Here is a 17999-nt window from a genome sequence, read left to right on the forward strand (position 1 = left end):
CTTGCAAGAGGGAATCTGGCCAGGCTGATGGTTGTTCAAGTTCAGGTCTTGGGAATCCACGCCCCTTGGGGTGGGAAAAGGGCTAAACTTGAAAAAGTGAAGCTACAACACCAGAGATCAAATCCAGAGGACAGTGTGAAGGAAACAGAAGTAAGATGCAGGGAAGTGACCGTGGTATCAAGGACTGAAGCCAGGAAGTCCAGAACTGAGTCCAGAACTGATTCCTGGCGTACCGACTTGGCCACCAGATGACATTTTGCTTGCTAAATTATTCTGCCTCCTCTGGAGAATGGAAGATAGACAGAAAGGTATTGGAGTTAAGTGAAAAAAGTCTGAAGTAGATAAAAACCTTGAAAAAGCATATTTAACCACATTTACAACAGCTTAAATTGGAGCCAGGCACCTCTTTATGGTGCTCCTAAGTGTCCAACCCGGGGCCGGAAGTTGTGCTGAAGCTAAAGGCGAGGAGGGTAGAGGGAAGCAGAGGCCTGTGTTGCTACACCTGCTGTCCTCTCATCCAAGGAAAATGTGTGCCCCATTGAGATGAGTGCATGAGGCTGAGCACTACGGGGGGCGGGGGGGGGCGCGCACTTACACAGCTGCGGCCTTGCACACAGCTGCAGGCATACACACAGCTGCAGGTGTACACAGCTGCCTGCTTGTAAGAAGGTGCAGGGCTCAGGGAGTTTTCTTCCGCCTGCCATTAGCCCACTACCCAGTGAATCAAGCATAGGTCGCTCACTGATAGGAGAAAGAAGGAATGGAGCGCTTGCTGAGGGAAGTGACTGACAGATATGTTTCCCTCTCCTCCAAGTCCTCCCTGGGTGGATCAGATTTGCTCTGACTGCCTTTATAAATGTTTCAATGAACGTTATCTTCATGCATTGGATTAGCAAAGCCGACTCCCCACTGATAATGCAAAGTAACCCTGATAAGCAGAGAACTGAACTCTCCCTCTCCACTTGGACTGTGATGATCTTGACCTTTCACCTCTAGCAAAAAGCTCTGAGCTACACATTCAAAGCTGGTAATGAGGGCTTCATTTGCTTTCCAAGCAGTCAGAAGACCTTTTTTAAATACTCTCAGGCAGTCATGACCTTCACCTGTGACTTAAAAGAGTTCACCACACATAATAAAGATCTTTGCTCAGGGGACAACTCTAAAGTCTCCTTAACAGAGATCTGGACACCAGCCCCATTGGTGAAACTATACACACACTTCTATTCTCCAAATCAAAATGTTTCCTTAAAGTGCATTTGGAATTCATGTGTCTGTTATCGAAGGAGTCTAAAATCCTTCTACCTCATAAATACTAGATAATTAAAAACCTCAGTTAGTTTCTATTTGAGAAGACGCAAGCTAACGTAACCCTTCACTAGGCAAGACAACAACCTGATGCCTCCAACCAGAAACACAATCCAACGTCCCAGGCGGAACTCAATCCGCCTGTGTGTGTTTGGGACTTTTCTACGTTAAGGTAAGAAAACAATAATTTAATGAAAAGGGTCCCTCTAAATAATTTCACTCTTCTATTTTTGTGTAGTTTCTAACAGGAACTAGAGGTCTGAATCCTCTCAAAGGCAAGCAGACTGAAGGGCAGAACACAAGCCCTGCACACAAGACAGGATGCTGGCTGCTGCCTTAGCAGTGAATAGACAAACAGGGTCTCGCCTCCTTTCTCCTCCCATTTTCTGGCTAGTGGGTCATACAACCAGATTACCCACTGACCTCTCCTTTCTTTCCCAAAAATCCTCACGGGACAGGCCATGCCTGGGGACAAAGAGGCAAAGAAGGCCTTACAGGGACACTAGAACAAGTGTGACCAGTAGACCTTACCCCTCAGCACACTGGTCATAGCCATTCCGTCCACTTGTGCCCTCCATTACACACACTTCAGGCTCTCAATATAGAAACCTGCAGTCTTCTGAGACTCTGGGTCAGCATTTCGGAGACCTCTCCCATGTCAGGCAAAACTTCAGTTAAACAAGCTTGCTCTGCCTTTTTTCTCACTAATCTATCTTCTGTTACAGAGCTTCGAAGAAGATGGCTTCTCTCTGTGACAAAAGCTTATCTATTCTCTTTATTCCTTATTGTAAAAATGGTAAAGATGAGAAGAGTCTTAGGTGAACTGGCCGAGTAGCTAGACACACACAATATGCTATCTCTGAAGCTGGACACGGAGGTGTGTTACGCTATGAAATGCACACACAGGCTTATAGACCATTGCAGACAAAACAGACTTCAGACTGTGGAAGACAAAGAGAATGGCAAGGCCCATCCACCAACACTGGACTGAGGTAAGAAGCAGAAAGCTCACTACTGTAATATCCCGGGCGGTGCTCATGCAACTGATGCACACACTTTATCCTGGGGGACTGAGGGAAGTGATAAGCCGATCTGAACAGCCTGCCTACAAGAAGAGTCCTTTGAAGATGGAGGGGCCTCTTCAGTAATACTAAGCTTATACAGGTAAGGGGTAGCAGTGCAAATGGGATTTGAACTTCTCCCTTTTGTCTGGACTTTATCCAGTGGATTCCTGGTATCCTTTCTTTCTTGGCTTTGCTGTTTCCTTTTCCCTCCAGAAGTCTGAAGGCAGAGTCCTTACTTCCACTCCTCTCCACTCTGCAGCTTCTTCCAGTGTCCAGTAGGACCACTCGCTCCAGTTTCAGAGAAGGCCTGTGGGTGAGTTCTCCGTGTCTACGCTTCCAAGAGAAGAAATTCTGAGGCAAAAGCAGGGAGTGTCTCTTCTCCTGAAAGCTACCTTAGCTGGTGCTTTGCTCTGAGTTAACATTAGCGTAGGTGGGAGGGATGTCTTTATAACAACACTGTAAAGCCAATAACTCTCTGCCTTTTAAAGAATAACTTTCTTCTATAAAAGGGATTCCCATGGCAGTTACTGTAAGTCATAAGTAACTTAGATTAGAATATGAAGATTCTTTATAAAGCCTTTGAAAGGCTATTTTGGTGGGAGAGTCAAATTTCTTATCTCAGAACCTTACATTTAAAGCAGAAATCTAAGTAAATAAATGTGCATGCTTTTCAGCAATTATAAAACATTATTTTATTATCTTATGCTTTGCAATGAGATTTCCTCTGTAAACTTTTTTGCTTTGCCTATTTAAAAAGTAAGCTACAATTGCATGCGTGAGCTCAGAAAGACACACAGACAGACATACACACAGCCACACGTGAGACATGCATGCATGTATACACCACTTCCTCACTGTAGGTTGGTTGGACAATATAAATAGTATTTCACAATTTTGCAGTCCTGAGGAAATGCACTAAAAATAAATAAATAACTGGAATAAATAAATAGCAGCTATGAAACAGTTATAGAAACCATGTTCCCAGCATTTATATAAAGACAATTTAAACACTTAAATGTCACAAACTTACACTGTTAGTCAACTCCACCCCTAAATAGGATTTTTAAGCTTGTGTACTATGGGCCAGGGAAATGGCTCAGGGGGAGGTGCTTGTCTCTAAGCCTGGTGACCAGAGTTTGATCCCCAGAACAAACTGGCTCCCACCAGTTGTCCTCTGACCTCCGAATGCACCTGGGGCACATGTGCTAGAGCCCTCCTTGCCCCTCCTTTCTTCACACCCTCTCTAGGGTTCCTACATAAGAATGCTACGCTTTTCTCTGAAGCTCACTCTCTATGATCTCTGAATTTCATTCTCCAGTCTGTAAGACAAGAACCCCAAACCCAGAGTATAGCCAGAATAGCTGAGTCGAACCAGTCAGCCAGAGTTCAGAAAGAACAGAAAGGGTGAGCTTATTCAGCAGTAAGCCTCCAAGATGACAATTACATCAGGCAAATGAAAGTTGCTTCAGATGGATATTTTAGAATGGTAAAATTTTAAAACTGCCAAGATCAAGAGATGACAAGGTTACAGAACACGGGTTTAAACGTAAAATGATACATCTGCTTCGGAAGTGAGCTTGGAAAGCTCTTTCAACAGTGAAACATCCATTTGTGATATAGAAAGAACTGGATATAGAAAGATTGGAAACTGTCTACTTCAGAAACTATGAGCAGGAGATTAAGCCACATAAAGATGACTCTTCCTTGTTTCAAAGGCAATGAAACATCAAAGGATCCAACTATTCCACTAGTGCATCTTTCTCAGAGAAAGGGCAGAGCAGGTCCAGTTAAGAAGAGTGCATGAAAACTCTCCCCTCCAAACAAGAACTGTCCGTGTGTATCGACAGGTGGGTAAACAATCTGTACCTCTGTGCACACCACTCGGCACCAAATAAACAGACAGACAGACAGACAGACAGAAACCAAAGGATTGATGAGCACAAAATAGACAAGTGTCGAAATAACTACAATGAGTAAAAGAAGCCAGGAAAAAAAAAAAAAACAAAAAAACAAAAGCAGAAAGGGACACTGTAGGATTCCATTCTATAAAACTCTGGAATATGCAAGCTGGTCTACAGTGACAGAAGAGCCAAGGTTGCCTGTGTCTTTGGAGGAGCGCTAGAAAGGGCAAGAGGAGAAGTCGTCCGAGGGACGTGGGGAGCTTTTCAGGGTGCTGTGGTTTCAGTGCATCTCCCACAGCAGACAGTGGCATGTCTGGAGTCCCAACTGTTGGCTAAGACGGGAGCCAGGCTGCATAACACAGCAAGACCCCCATAGAACAAAAAGTGAGGTCAGTGTGCTCCCAGAAGTTACCTATTGGAAACTTAATCCCCAGCACAGCGGTTCTCAACCACTGTGCATCTTTTTTTTTTTTTTTTTTTTTTTTTTTTGGTTCTTTTTTTCGGAGCTGGGGACCGAACCCAGGGCCTTGCGCTTCCTAGGTAAGCGCTCTACCACTGAGCTAAATCCCCAGCCCCAACCACTGTGCATCTTGACCACTCTGCAGGTCAAATGACACTTTCACGCAGGTCACCTAAGACCACTGGAAAACATAGATATTTATATTACAATCCATAACAGTAGCAAAATTAGTTATGATGTAACAACAGAAATAATTTTATGGTCGTGTCACCACAGCATGGGGAACTATACTAAGGGGTTGCAGCATTAGAAGTTGGGGAGCCCCTACTCTAGAGTCATCTCACTGGAAGGTACAGCCTACTGAGAGGGACGTGAGCTTAAGAGATCCACCCTTGAGAATGAGTTAACTAAATACAAAGGGGCTCACGGCTATGAAGTCCTGCTCTTTCTCACCAGTTCTCTCTTGCCTTTTGAACAGCAAGAAGACCCTCACCAAACTCAGACCTCTCAACCTAGACTTGCCTACCTCTCAGGCTGCGGACACACACCTCTGCTCTTCATAATTTCCCAGTGTTTGGTTTGAACAGCATGGAATGGACACAGGAGGTAATGAGTGTGCTCACTCCCTTGAGAGTGGCCGTTCCTCTTAAGGAAACTGCATTCAAAACAATGAGACACACAATGCCTTTAAGTGAATTAACACAGGCTCTAGACTAGACATACCAAACTGTGTGGCAAATGAGACACTCAGCATAAAGAAACTGCTTAAGTTAGCATGCTTTCTTTTTTCTTTAAGATTTATTTATTCATTTATTTTACGTGAGTACACTGTCATTCTCTTCAGACACACCAGAAGAGGGCATGGGATCTCATTACAGATGGTTGTGAGCCACCATGTGGTTGCTGGGAATTGAACTCGGGACTTTGGCAAGAACAGTTAGTGCTCTTAACCACCGAGCCATCTCTCCAGCCCTTAAGTTAGCATTCTTATGCCATTGAAATCCTACTCCAAGAAGCTATACACAACTGGGTCTAGACACAAGAACACATGTGACCATGACACTTGCCTTCCCTTTAAATGATGGTTTTACAGACACAGACAGGAGGGATTGGGAGTGAGAGTGAGATGGGAGGGGGAGGGTGATAAATTATATACAGATAGATAATAGATATATAGATGAGAGCTAGATAAATAATACTGGTTGACATGATAAGCAGATAGGTAGATAAATGATACATAGATACATGACTAGATGGCAGATAGTAGAAATACAGTTGATAAATGATATTTAGACAGTAGGTTGATAAACAATATAAGTAGGTACATAGATGACACACTGATTGACAGCTGATAGGTGATTAATAGATATGAGAGATGATGAATATGAATATGTGTATAGTTCATGCAATGAATTTAACACAGCAGGCATGCAGTAAAGTATTTTTAGAAACAATGAATAAAAATTGTAACAGGAAGCAGAACCCTAGGAATGAGGTGGGGTATCCTAGTACATTTTCCCCTCTTCCCTGAGAGCACCTTCTTCACAGATGAGAACAGAGGAAGAACAGGTGGAAAGGAAGGGCCCTCAGCGTGATGGCACCAGGCCTTTCAACCAAGGAGCAGCTGCCACAGCTGCAGGTGGACAGCTGCGATCTGAATTTTAACAGACTTTGGCCACCGCTGGGTAATTGCTTTGAGCGCATCCTAGAAATGTGGCCTGGTTTCTTATTTCATAGCATCTGTACTTGCCACTAAACATATTGGATCTTGCCCGGTAATTGAATATATTAACATTTTGGCTTTTTTTTTCCCAAGGAACTGGTGGCCACAGTCTTGGGTCTGTGAGTCTGGTAGGAAAGGTTCCTTCCTCTGGACTCACTTCCATCATCCCCAGCTTCCTGCTGAGAGAGGAAGGTCACCCTCGCTACCTCACTCTTCTCCCTTGTAAGGACCTAGTTCCACTCAGCACCAATTTTAGGATCATTTTAGTCCACACCAAGGACCACATCATTTACCAACAGCTCACAGAAGCTCTGCTGATCCTCTCATGTCCGAAGCACGGCCTTGAGACAGACAGAAGCACAGCGCACACATGATTAAATCAGATCCCCATAACTCACCTCATTTCCTCCGACTGCCTTGGTTAGAATCACAGCAGAAGACACAGGGGGAGGCATGCAGCCTACTGTCTGCAAACTGAAAGATAAAAGAAAATCCAATTGTATGTAGCCCCTCCTTTCCAGTTAGAAATAATTTCCACTAGTTAGTCCTGGAGAGCAGAGCGGAACAAAGAACCCAGTGTTTATTGATACATATTCCCTCCTTCTTGAGCTGAGACACCATCACCATGAGACAAAATGATCCCTGAATGCACACTGCATTCTACCGGCTTGAGTGGCTTTCTTTTTTTTTTTTTTTAAAAAAGATTTATTTATTTACTTAATGTATATAAGTACACTGTAGCTGTCTTCAGACACACCCAACCCCATTACAGATGGTTGTGAGTCACCATGTGGTTGCTGGGAATTGAACTCAGGACCTCTGGAAGAGCAGTCGGTGCTCTTAACCGCTGAGCCATCTTTCCAGTCCCTTGGGTGGCTTTCTTAATGTGTTTACACGTTGAGGGGCAGGGATTTAGTGTAGTTGGCAGAGTACTTGTTAAACATGCACCACACCCTAGGTTTTATCCTTGGCACCATATACTATAAGGCAGTGGTGGTGCACACCATTAATCCCAGCACCAGGGAGGCAGAGGCGGGCGGGTCTCTGAGTTCCAGGCCAGCCTGGTCTACAGAATAAGAATTTCAAGACTGCCAGGGCTCCACAGAGAAACCCTGCCTCAAAAAACACAAATAATAGTTAATAATAGCATAAAATAAAAGTAAGGCATGCCTATAATCCGTTTCAGCAATACATGAGACTCTGTCTCATTAAAACACATACGCCAAACATTGATTATGGAGTTCAAAAGGCCACTGGGTTATGGTAAGTGGTTAGGGTTTGGAGTTAGGGTTAGGGTTGGAGTTAGAGTTAGGTTTAGGGGATAGGGTTGGGGTTAATGGTAAGTGGTTAGGGTATGGGGCTAGGGTTAGGGTTTGGGGTTAGGGTTAGGGGTTAGGGTTGGGGTTAATGGTAAGTGGTTAGGGTTTGGGGTTGGGGTTAGGGTTGGGGGTTAGGGTTGGGGTTAATGGTAAGTGGTTAGGGTTTGGGGTTGAGGTTAGGGTTAGGGGTTAGGGTTGGGGTTAATGGTTAGTGGTTAGGGTTAGGGGTTAGGGTTGGGGTTAGGGTTAGGGGTTAGGGTTAGTAAAATAGGTAACGTGGTCTTGGGTTACTGCCATAGAGAGCTTCAGGAACTGGTACAGTGGCACACACCTGTGGTCCCAGCTGCTCAAACACACAGCAAAAACTGTCATGAGTTCAAAGCCAACCGAGGCAACATAATACTCTGCTCAAAAGAAAATCTCTACATCTTCATTGATCTTTTGGTAAAATGTAAAGCCTGGAGGTGACATCTTAAGCTCAAGAATATTTGACAAGTTCATATTTTACCTCTCATCTCCGCAACAACACTCTCGTGCTGCAAAGTCACCGTGGACATCTCCAATTACACTCCATGGTGAATTCTAATACCGACTTTAAATCTGTTATTAAATTATGTCCATACGTCCAAGGCCAAGACAGTTGGTATAGGAAACACACTGCACAGCGGGCAGTCAGAACGACGGGCAGCAAATCTGAGGACTAAGACCGAAAACCATCCCTCAGCATCTGAACAGAGTATAGCCTAACCAGGAGGAAAGCTCAGAGGATCCAGTGGACATGACAGTCAGGAGAGGCCCAGGTGCTCGAGGCCAGCCTGGGCAACATGGTGAGACCTGTCCTCAAGATAAAATTAAAAACAAGGGGATCTGGGAAGATTTGTTTTGTTTGATTAGTTGGCTGGTTTTTTGAGACATGGTCTGGTCTTCAATATAAGTGGTTCTGTTCGGATGGGAGGGCATCTTGAGACATGGGGGCCCAGGGGCCACACAGCTCTGAGAGGAAGTCTCCTCAGCAGAGGTGATGCAGCTCTCAGCTGAGGTGAGGATCTCAGGAGCCTCAGCCCCGCTCCACTTGTTTGCTTCTTCCCTTCTCTTTACTGCTTCTTTTCTTCCTGGATTCTTCCAACAAGAGTCACACCAGGCAGAAAATCTCATGAAAGAGATTTATTGGAGGGTCCAGGTGTGGACTGATAAATCCAGCGATGGCTGCCCTCTGCTCCCGGGAGCAGACAGCAGGGAACTGAATAAAGGGATGGTGCTTACATAGGATTTCTGAGGAGGCAGAGCTTCCTTAGCAGAGATTTCCAGAGTGAGGATTAATGGGATTTCAAGTCCTGATCTTGGGGAGTTTAGAGACTGGTGGGTTTCCTGCTCAGGGATTGATGGCTCTTTTCACCTCCTTTTCCCTGAATCGGGCCCTTGGGTTAGGGTGAGAAGTCCTTCGCAGCAGCAGCCTGCTTTTGCAGGTGCACCATCTCTGTAGGGCTGCTGGGGGTGGGGGAAGCTGGAGAGAAGATGCTGCCACTGTGGATAGCTCCTATGGGACCCCTCCTGCAGTGTTCCACAAAAGCTGTAGGCTGAGGTAGGAAAGAAGGTGTCCCCACTGGCAGGAAGCTGAATTAGGAAGGGCATGCTTGGTGGATAGTTCCTGAAGGGCAGTTCCCAAGGAAGCAAGTAAGGTGGCCCATCACCGTGGACAGTTCCTGTGCTACAGGCTGAGATGGTGTGGTGCTGCCATTTTGAAAGGAGCTGCCATTTTGTGAGGAGCTGCCATTTTGTGAGGAGCTGCCATTTTGTGAGGAGCTGCCATTTTGACAGGTCCTGAGAGACATTTTACTGTCAAGGCCATAGACTGAGGTGGGAATGAGGGACGTGACACCACTTCAGTGGCTTTGTGGGCCAGCAGCTTTTGCAGTGCACAGCTCAGGGACTACACTGAATTCACTATGTAATCCAGGATAACCTAAAACTCCCAATCCTCCTGCCTCAGCCTCCCTAGTGTTATACTAGCAAAACATTTCAAATAGTTTTGGGTTTTTTTCTTTTTTTTGGGGGGGGGTGGTGTTTTCAAGACAGAATTTCTTTGTGTAACCCTGGCTGTCCTGGAACTAGCTCTGTAGACCAAGCCTTGAACTCCCCGAGATCCACCTGTCTGCCTCCTGATTGCTAAAGTGTGCCTGACACCCTTGCCTGACATATTATGCCTTCTTTTTAATGATAACTTCTGAGCTAGACAAGAGAGTTCCAGAATAAATGTATTCAATTTCCAGAAAGTCCGTTTTCTCTCTGAATGCATCAAGGGGGCTAGTTTTCATTTCATGATCTACTTTGAAATTTGGAGTAGTGTGTGACTCCACGTGTGGCTTATGAAGAAATTGCTCTTGAAAGCCAAGGTCTCATTCTTCCCCAGGACTGCTGCCGCCACCCCTGGCCAGAGACTTTCCTTCCATGTCCACACACTCACACACTGCTGAGTGGTTCTACCTCCACCCACTCCTCACTTCTACTCTCCTGTGATTCTGAGGTAGAGTGTGTACTCCCTCAAGCTAACTGAACTGATCCATTTTTATTGTCAACATCATACAAACTAAAGTCATCCAGGAGAAAGGAACCTCAGTGAAGGACCTGCCTCAATCAGACTGGCTTGTACCACTGTCTGTGGGGAATTTCTTGATTACTAATTGATATAGAAGAACCTAGCCCATTGTGGGCAACACCACCCCTAGGCAAGTGTGCCTGCCTTGTATAAGAAAGGTTAGGTCAGAGAGCAGGGCAGTAAGCAGCATTCCTCTAACGGCTCTGCTCCAATTCCTGCCTCCAGGACCTGAGTTCCTGCCTCGACTTCCCTGCGGTGACCGACTGTTACCTGGAAGTATGCGATGAAATGAACCATTTCCTCACCAGGTTGCTACTGGTCTTGGTTCTATCATAGCAACAGAAGAGCAAATTAGAGCACAAACACACCAGTGCTTCTCCTTAGAGCCAGGAGGCTGCGAGAGAACGAAGGGATGTGAGAAGAGATTTACCTCAAGGATGCACAGCAGGTTTGGGCTCCTTTACCACCCTGGGGTGGGCGTGATGGGACCACCTGCTACCCAGCACACATGACAAGTGCTCCTCTCCTCATACAATCTCGATGCCATCAGAATGCTCTGCTCTGATGACCAGCATTAATTCCTAGGTCTCTCCATTTAGCTCTGACTTGAGCTCTCTTTTAGCTACAGCTGCAAGCCCAAGATTCCCCAGCCCAGTACTCAACTCTACTGGGCTGACCCCAAAGAAACTTTATGTCTCTTACTAATGCCTCATTTTGGAGCCCTCTACACTAAACATACACAGATGCTGTTGAGTTTTAACTGATATGAATTGCCATTTACCATAGCTAGAGATCTAGATAGATGATAGATGGATAAATGATAGACAGATAGATAGATAGATAGATAGATAGATAGATAGATAGATAGATATAGATAGACAGACAGATACACAGAAGCAAACATAAATAGCATATATATGTTGTATGTATTCAGCTAGATTGAAAGCTCCCTGGAAAGAAATAAAATAACATCTTTGTATTTCTCGCATGCCCATGAACAGCAGAGGCTCAGTACTCAGTACAGAAGGCTCCCATACAACAGGCCCAACGGTACAGGCCTCCTTCACCCAAGCCTCGCAGTAGCTCCCTGCAGCAGCTCCCAGAATAAGGTCTCCACACTGTGCTATGGCTGAGAAGACTGCACATCCAGCTCCACTCTGTCCACTACCTCCAAATCCCATTGTCCTTCTACCACAGGAGCAGGACCTGCCCACTGGGTTGCTTTACTGAACTTACCTGCCTGCCACACTCCAGGCTTGTTTCTGCCTGACTGCTTTAGCACATGGCTTCCTTTAGGGAGAACATTCTCCCCAAGTCCTCTGGGAGAAACAGTGTTCCTCAGCAGCCTGACCATCAACCCCATGGTACACTTTCCCCTCCAGCAGCACTCATTCTTACTCTGTCCATCATACTGACTGCTGACAATCTACTCTGAGTCTCCCTGCTTGGCCAGCACTTTTGTTTGCTATCCTTTCTCCAACATCTGGAATAATCCCTGGCACACAGTAGGGCTAAACAGGCATTGAAGAAATTATGTCATGGGTGGAAACATTTGATGCAGCAAACATCATTAGGTGGTTAAAGTATGTCCTCATTTTATACAGAGAAAAGCAGGTGTCAGGTGTGAGATGATTTCGCTAGAAGTCACACAGCAAGCCAGTGGTAGGAGCAGAGGGCAAGCGCTGAGCTCCGTGGTTGGTGTTTTAAGCAGCCAGAACAAGATGCTGAAGTGAGGTAGGTTTTAAACTATTTTAATTAATGTTTCAATGCTAAATTCTTTTCATTAAACACGGTAAATTTTTTCGTGAAAGAAAAACCTCACAAATCTATAGTTAAATTACCCACACCAACGTAAACCAGAGCAAGTGAAAACCTAAGTATGTGTCGCACACATGCACCTTTATTCTGCATTCCAAAAGTAGCCGTTATACTCAGCCATTATCAGTATATGCTTTAAAAGGTACAGACACGCACCAGTTGTCAGTCTGAACTCCCATGCAGACATCTTCCAATGTCCCAGGACATAGCAGGTCTAATACTCTCTCAATCTCCACATTCTTCCCTCAGACAGGGTCTCTCACTGAACCTGGAACTAAGCTGGTAGCCAGTAAGCCTTTCCAACCCTCCTGCCTCTGTCTCCTCCAACCTTGGAGCTAGACGCATCACCCTCCACCACTCAGCCATCTCCCCAGGTCCCCTCCTACTCATTTTAATGCCCAGAAATTGTCCATCCTGGTACCTTTCAAATTATCCACAGATGTCTTCTTTAAGATTCTGTTAAACAAGTCTCTCCTGAATCTCTAATAAAATAAAACTCTATTGTTTTAACACATGATGTTTAAAAAGTGGTCTCCTTTCCTTATAACACACAAGTCCTTTTATTTATAGTTGCCATAGAAACAATAATGTCACTAGAGCTGCCCCATTAAAAAAAATACCCATCGAAAGGTCTAAACATACCCTTTTAAAAGCCACTCGTTGATGGACGTGACTGATAGGAGCTGAAGAAAGAGCCATATTGTTGTTGGGAAGAAGGCAAGCGTGAAGACCTGGATGAAGAGATGCAGCTTCAAGTGCACCAGTGCGCTGGTCAGCTCCTGGAAGGGCAAAGGAAGCAAGGCCCGAGGTAAGAACATGCTGCAGAGAGAGCATGCGTCAAGTGACATCATACGCGTCCGCTCTAACTGCTGAATTGTTTCAAATCTTTACAGGCGCGTGTTTAACAGAGGGGCTGTAGGAAAAAGCATGATGACGATAATAAAAGTTTCATATAAAGCTTCTGAGCTACCTAATTTTCTTCAAATATATAACTCTAAGAATTCTGACCTGTACAGGTCTGGTCATCCTGGTCAGTAAAACATAAGCTACTTAGAATTACAGTGGTAGAGAATCAAAGACCGTGGATGTATAAGTAGAATACATGTTTATTACATTAAAAAATTACCTTAAGAAACTTCATAAGGTTTACCACACTTTAGCCAAGTATACTAATCTCTAGTCATTGTATGAAATTTATCAGACTTTGATTTGGGAAATCAAATAATGATTTCTAAAAAACACTCTCTCCAGTAACAGTTTATAAACCCAGGAGCGCATCCCTGCGGTTGTCAACATTCTTTGTGAAAGGGCCAATGCCTGGAGCTAAGCTAAACTAAGTATACGTCATCCCTTCCAATTCCCAGGGCAATCCTGTGAGGCGGTCAGTATTACCCCATGGTACTGCTAAGGGAACTGAAACTGAGAGCAAGCATGAGGTGGCGAGCAGGCCACGCCCACGCCGGGCTATCAATCAAATCTGGGTTTGCTTCTACCACGGGCATCATAAGCTGCCCCAAGAGGATAAGAAACGCACACTCAAGTCTGGGCACTGGAAAAGGCACACTAGGCTGCAGGCGTAGCTCACCTGGAGGAGGACTTGTCTGACCTGCACCTGCACCTGACCCTGGGTCCGAGTCCCAGAACTGCATAAGCCAGGAACAGTGGCTCACACACCTGTAATCACAACACTCGGGAAGTTGAGGCAGAAGGATCAGAAGTTCACTGTCTTCCTCAGCTGAAACTGAGGCTGACCCGAGCTGTACGAGATGCTGTCGCAAAACCAAACCAAACAGAACAGAAAACACACACAGTGAGCTTGTTATGAGTCTCACAGCCGGAAACCATGCAGTAATTAATGTGGCAATTCAAAACGTGTGCGTGCACGCATGCATATATACGCTTACAAACATACACATTTGAACTGTAGGCTATTCTGCTCAAACCCAACACACTTAGAAAAAGTAGGGCTAAGCGTGGTAGCGCACACTTTTTTTTTCTTTTTTTTTTAAAGGTTTATTTATTTATTATATATGAGTACACTGTAGCTGTCTTCAAACACCCCAGAAGAGGGCATCGGATCCCATTACAGATGGCTGTGATCCACCATGTGGTTGCTGGGATTTGAACTCAGGACCTCTGGAAGAGCTGTCAGTGCTCTTAACCGCTGAGCCGTCTCTCCAGCCCCCGGTGGCGCACACTTTTAATCCCTTGGAAGAAATGTAAAGCTTGGAAGGCAGAAGCAGAATTATCTCTGTGATTTTTAAGACCACCCTGGACTACCTAGTGAGCTCCAGGCTATCCAGAGCACATAATGAAACCCCAAAAAACAAACAAACAAGCGAACAAACAAATAAACAAATGAGTGGATAAAAAAGAAAAAGAGTAGAAAAGGCCTAGTCATTGTTAAAAAGTCAGACAGAAAACAAATAGGAGAAAGCAGCAGCGAGGGCCAACGAGATGGCTCTACAGGTAAGAGGATTTCCTGCACGTGCCTGGTGACCTGAATTTGACCCCTAGAGTCACAATAAAAGACAGAATCAACTTCCAAAGTTGTCTCGACTTCCACAGGTACACTAAGACACACACACCCTGACCTCTTGACATACATCATACACAGGGAGGCAATAATAAAATACACAGCTTTTTAAAGAAAACAGCTCCAAGACAAAAGGTTGCAAGTGCATTAGGCATATTCAAAGATGCCACAGACTCACCCGCTCTAACCTTCATGTTTCCAAGTGTGCAGCAGACCCTCAGCCTCAAGGACACTGCAACCTGATTGTCTGTAAACAGAAGCTTGCACAGACTCACCCACCGACTGCCTCGCTCACTCCTCCATTAGCTCCCACCTCTGCCTCCCCGCCAGGAGATACACCAGTTCCTCCTTGGTCCAAGATGTATCTAAATGCATGGAAGCTTCTGGGGATCTGGGAAGGCCTAGCCTACCAGAAGCACACGAGATCCTTGGCTGGATCTAAAAAAAAGATTCAGTGCATTGAACCGGAATCTTCAAAGTTATGCCCTCGCAAAGTCTGACACCAGCGCTTTACAAACGCTCTTGACTTCTGAAAGCAGCTCTGATTAAGTGTGCTCAGAGACCCCTCATACATGTCAGATGACTGTGTCCTTTAAAGATTATCGTAATAAACTTTCTGCCAGAATGCAACAAGTAAAACATTTGCACGTATCTTTACAGGTGTATCAAAAAATAATAATAATTTGGGGATATACTTCAAGAATAATACAATCTCTTGAACATAATGTTATTTCTGGGTACTAATTCTAAAGACAAAAGTGGCTACAAATATTCACTATGTTATCTGTCTACTCGCCAGTTTGCTTGCTTGTCTGTCTGTTTTGAGACAAGGTCTCATGTAGCTCAGGTTGGCCTCAAATTCTGTAAACAACCAAAAGAATTCAGGATATCCCAGCCCTATCACCTGACTGATTTCAGGGGATTAAGTTCTCCAGGAAGAAGTAGTCACAGGAGGTATGCCTCCCCCTGCTTCCTCTCTGCCTGGACATAAGCAGCCTCTGACAACAGTCCCTCCCCCGCCACAATGACATTCTGCCTCACCTCAGGTCAAAGCAATGGAAGAAGTCAACCATAGACAGAAGTGGATGAAACCATGAGCCAAAATAAATCATTCTTCCCTTTAGATTGTTTATCCCAGGTGTTTGGCAGAGTTTAAAAAAAAGAATGCTGCCACATGTGAAATAGGCTATCGTCTAACCAATGCCACTGTCGATTAACCACGTTGACAGGGATGAAGTAGGAGAACTTTACACTCTCCACTGGCACAAGTTATAGAGAAAGCTGGCAACTTGTTCCTTCATTCAACAACTGCTAAGGGCTAGGGATTTAGCTCAGTGGTAGAGCGCTTACCTAGGAAGCGCAAGGCCCTGGGTTCGGTCCCCAGCTCTGGAAAAAAAAAGAACCAAAGAAAAAAAAAAGAACTGCTAAATGGGGCTGGAGAGGGGCTCAGGGGCAGAGCTCCTGCTGTTTAGACAAGTCCCTCCCCCAACACCCTGGTGCAAGCACTGCACCCCAGTGAAAGTTTGAGCCCCAGACCCATCTTTCAAAAGCTAGGCACGCTGTCATGTGCTTGTAACCCCAGGCTGAGAGAGAAAAGACAAGCAGACCCCTGGGCCGTGTACTGACCAGACAATTTAACCTACTCATTGAGTGCCAGGCCAGTGAGGCCTTGTCACAAAATAAAGGGGGTGGGAGACCAGAGACAATGGCTGAGGAGAAACACTGGAAGTTGTCCTCTGGACTACATACACACACGAGGGCACACAGACATGCATAGACACACACAGAAAAACAAGGGAACAGAAAATAAAAAACCACTAAGCCTTATAAACCCCCAAATAGCATTATTCTATACTTACTTATGTGCATTTAAGGCCATATATTGGAATATACCACCACGGCTAATTGAAGACTGGCTCTGTGGGGGCAGTTTGTTTGGTTAGACGCAGTACAAAATCCACAGCACACACTGCCAACAAGCAGGGCCTCAGAGAGCAAGAGATGCTTCACACCAGGATTCGGATCAGGATGCAGAAATACGTTATTTACACGTCGATTCCCCCAGACCTTGTTTGACCTTTCTCGGCTTTTCTTTCTGAGAGTCAGCATCTGAGCTTGAGACAAGCTGCACGAACCAAGAGCTTAGCTAGCATTTGCTGTTTTACAGCTCGGCTACTGAGATTTCAGAAGTCATCATCAGGTTAGAGAAACAAAGAAAACCTGTGTATTCTGCCCAATTCGGGCCCAAGTTTAAATGAACTGGCCTTGCCACAGTCCATTACAAATTCTTTAAGGAGCTTATTCCTCTGTGTGTGTGTGTGTGTGTGTGTGTGTGTGTGTGTGTGTGTGTGTGTGTACTTGCACATGCGCACACACGTAGGTGCCCAGCGCATGCACGGGCATCCCCTGTGACTTTCTACCTTTTTTTCCTTTTTGAGACGTCTCTCACTGAACCTGGAGCTTGCCATCCGAGGTAGATGACACCTGGGATCCAAGGGACCGCCCATCAGTTCTGTTTTCCCGAGGATTAAAACTCAAGTCCTGTTGCTCACACAAGCAGGCACTGTACCCCTGAGCCAGTCCCTCAGTCCTACGCTCACATTTTTTTTTTCTTTTCTATTTTTTGGAGCTGGGGACCAAACCCAGGGCCTTGCACTTGCTAGGCAAGCGCTCTACCACTGAGCTAAATCCCCAACCCCGCCTACGCTCACATTTTAAACATGTATTTCCCAGTTGTTAGGCACGACTTTGGGAGGGTATGGAATCTTTAGGAGAAAGAGGATAGCTAACAGAAGTAGACCTAACAGAGGTTAGAGCCTGGCTCTCGGTCCCATCCGCAATCTCTGCTTTGTTCCGGTCTTCCATGTGTGAACGCCTCCACCCCACACCCTGGCTGGTAAAAGCTGCCTCAGGGTGCTTTCCCTGGCCCCAGGGCCTTTCCTCCCCCACGTTGTTTCTGCCTGGAATTTTGGTCACAGAGATGTGACAGTAACAACTATGTTGGCTAAACATAAAGTTAGATTTAATTTCACTGTACTTCGATTTAACATTTCCAAAATAATTTCAACAGGTTTTCAAAAATTAGAAACCAACAGTCATAAAGCTGATGATTTGGCTTGCATTAGCATAGGGCCCTTTATGGTGCTCATAAATCAGTAAAAACGGTTGGGGAAATGGGTCAGTTTGTAGTGTGCCCGCTGGACAAGCATGAAGACCTGAGATTGGATTCCCCAGCATCTATGCAAAACATTGGGCGTGGTAAATCGTGTGAGTACAT

The 17999-nt window shown here is 45.2% G+C and overlaps 1 protein-coding gene across 6 annotated transcripts in view; it reads right to left on the reverse strand.

The window, feature by feature from the left end:
• The window catches only part of Slc10a7 (solute carrier family 10, member 7), a 224314-nt gene that overhangs the window by 195666 nt on the left and 10649 nt on the right, over nt 1-17999 (reverse strand). For 4 of the 6 annotated variants that reach the window (NM_001010948.2, XM_039097585.2, XM_063277890.1 and 1 more), the window contains exons 3-4: nt 12829-12965; nt 6852-6927 (exon numbers count right to left, since the gene is read on the reverse strand). The exons of 1 other annotated variant lie outside the window; for it this stretch is intronic. In NM_001010948.2, the coding sequence (NP_001010948.1) occupies nt 6852-6927; nt 12829-12965 (213 nt within the window). Of the gene's footprint in view, nt 1-6851; nt 6928-12828; nt 12966-17999 lie in introns of those variants that run through there. One more of the 6 variants, XM_063277891.1, reaches the window with a different exon arrangement.

Source organism: Rattus norvegicus, chromosome 19 (genome assembly GCF_036323735.1).
Source record: "Rattus norvegicus strain BN/NHsdMcwi chromosome 19, GRCr8, whole genome shotgun sequence".
NCBI lineage: Eukaryota > Metazoa > Chordata > Mammalia > Rodentia > Muridae > Rattus > Rattus norvegicus.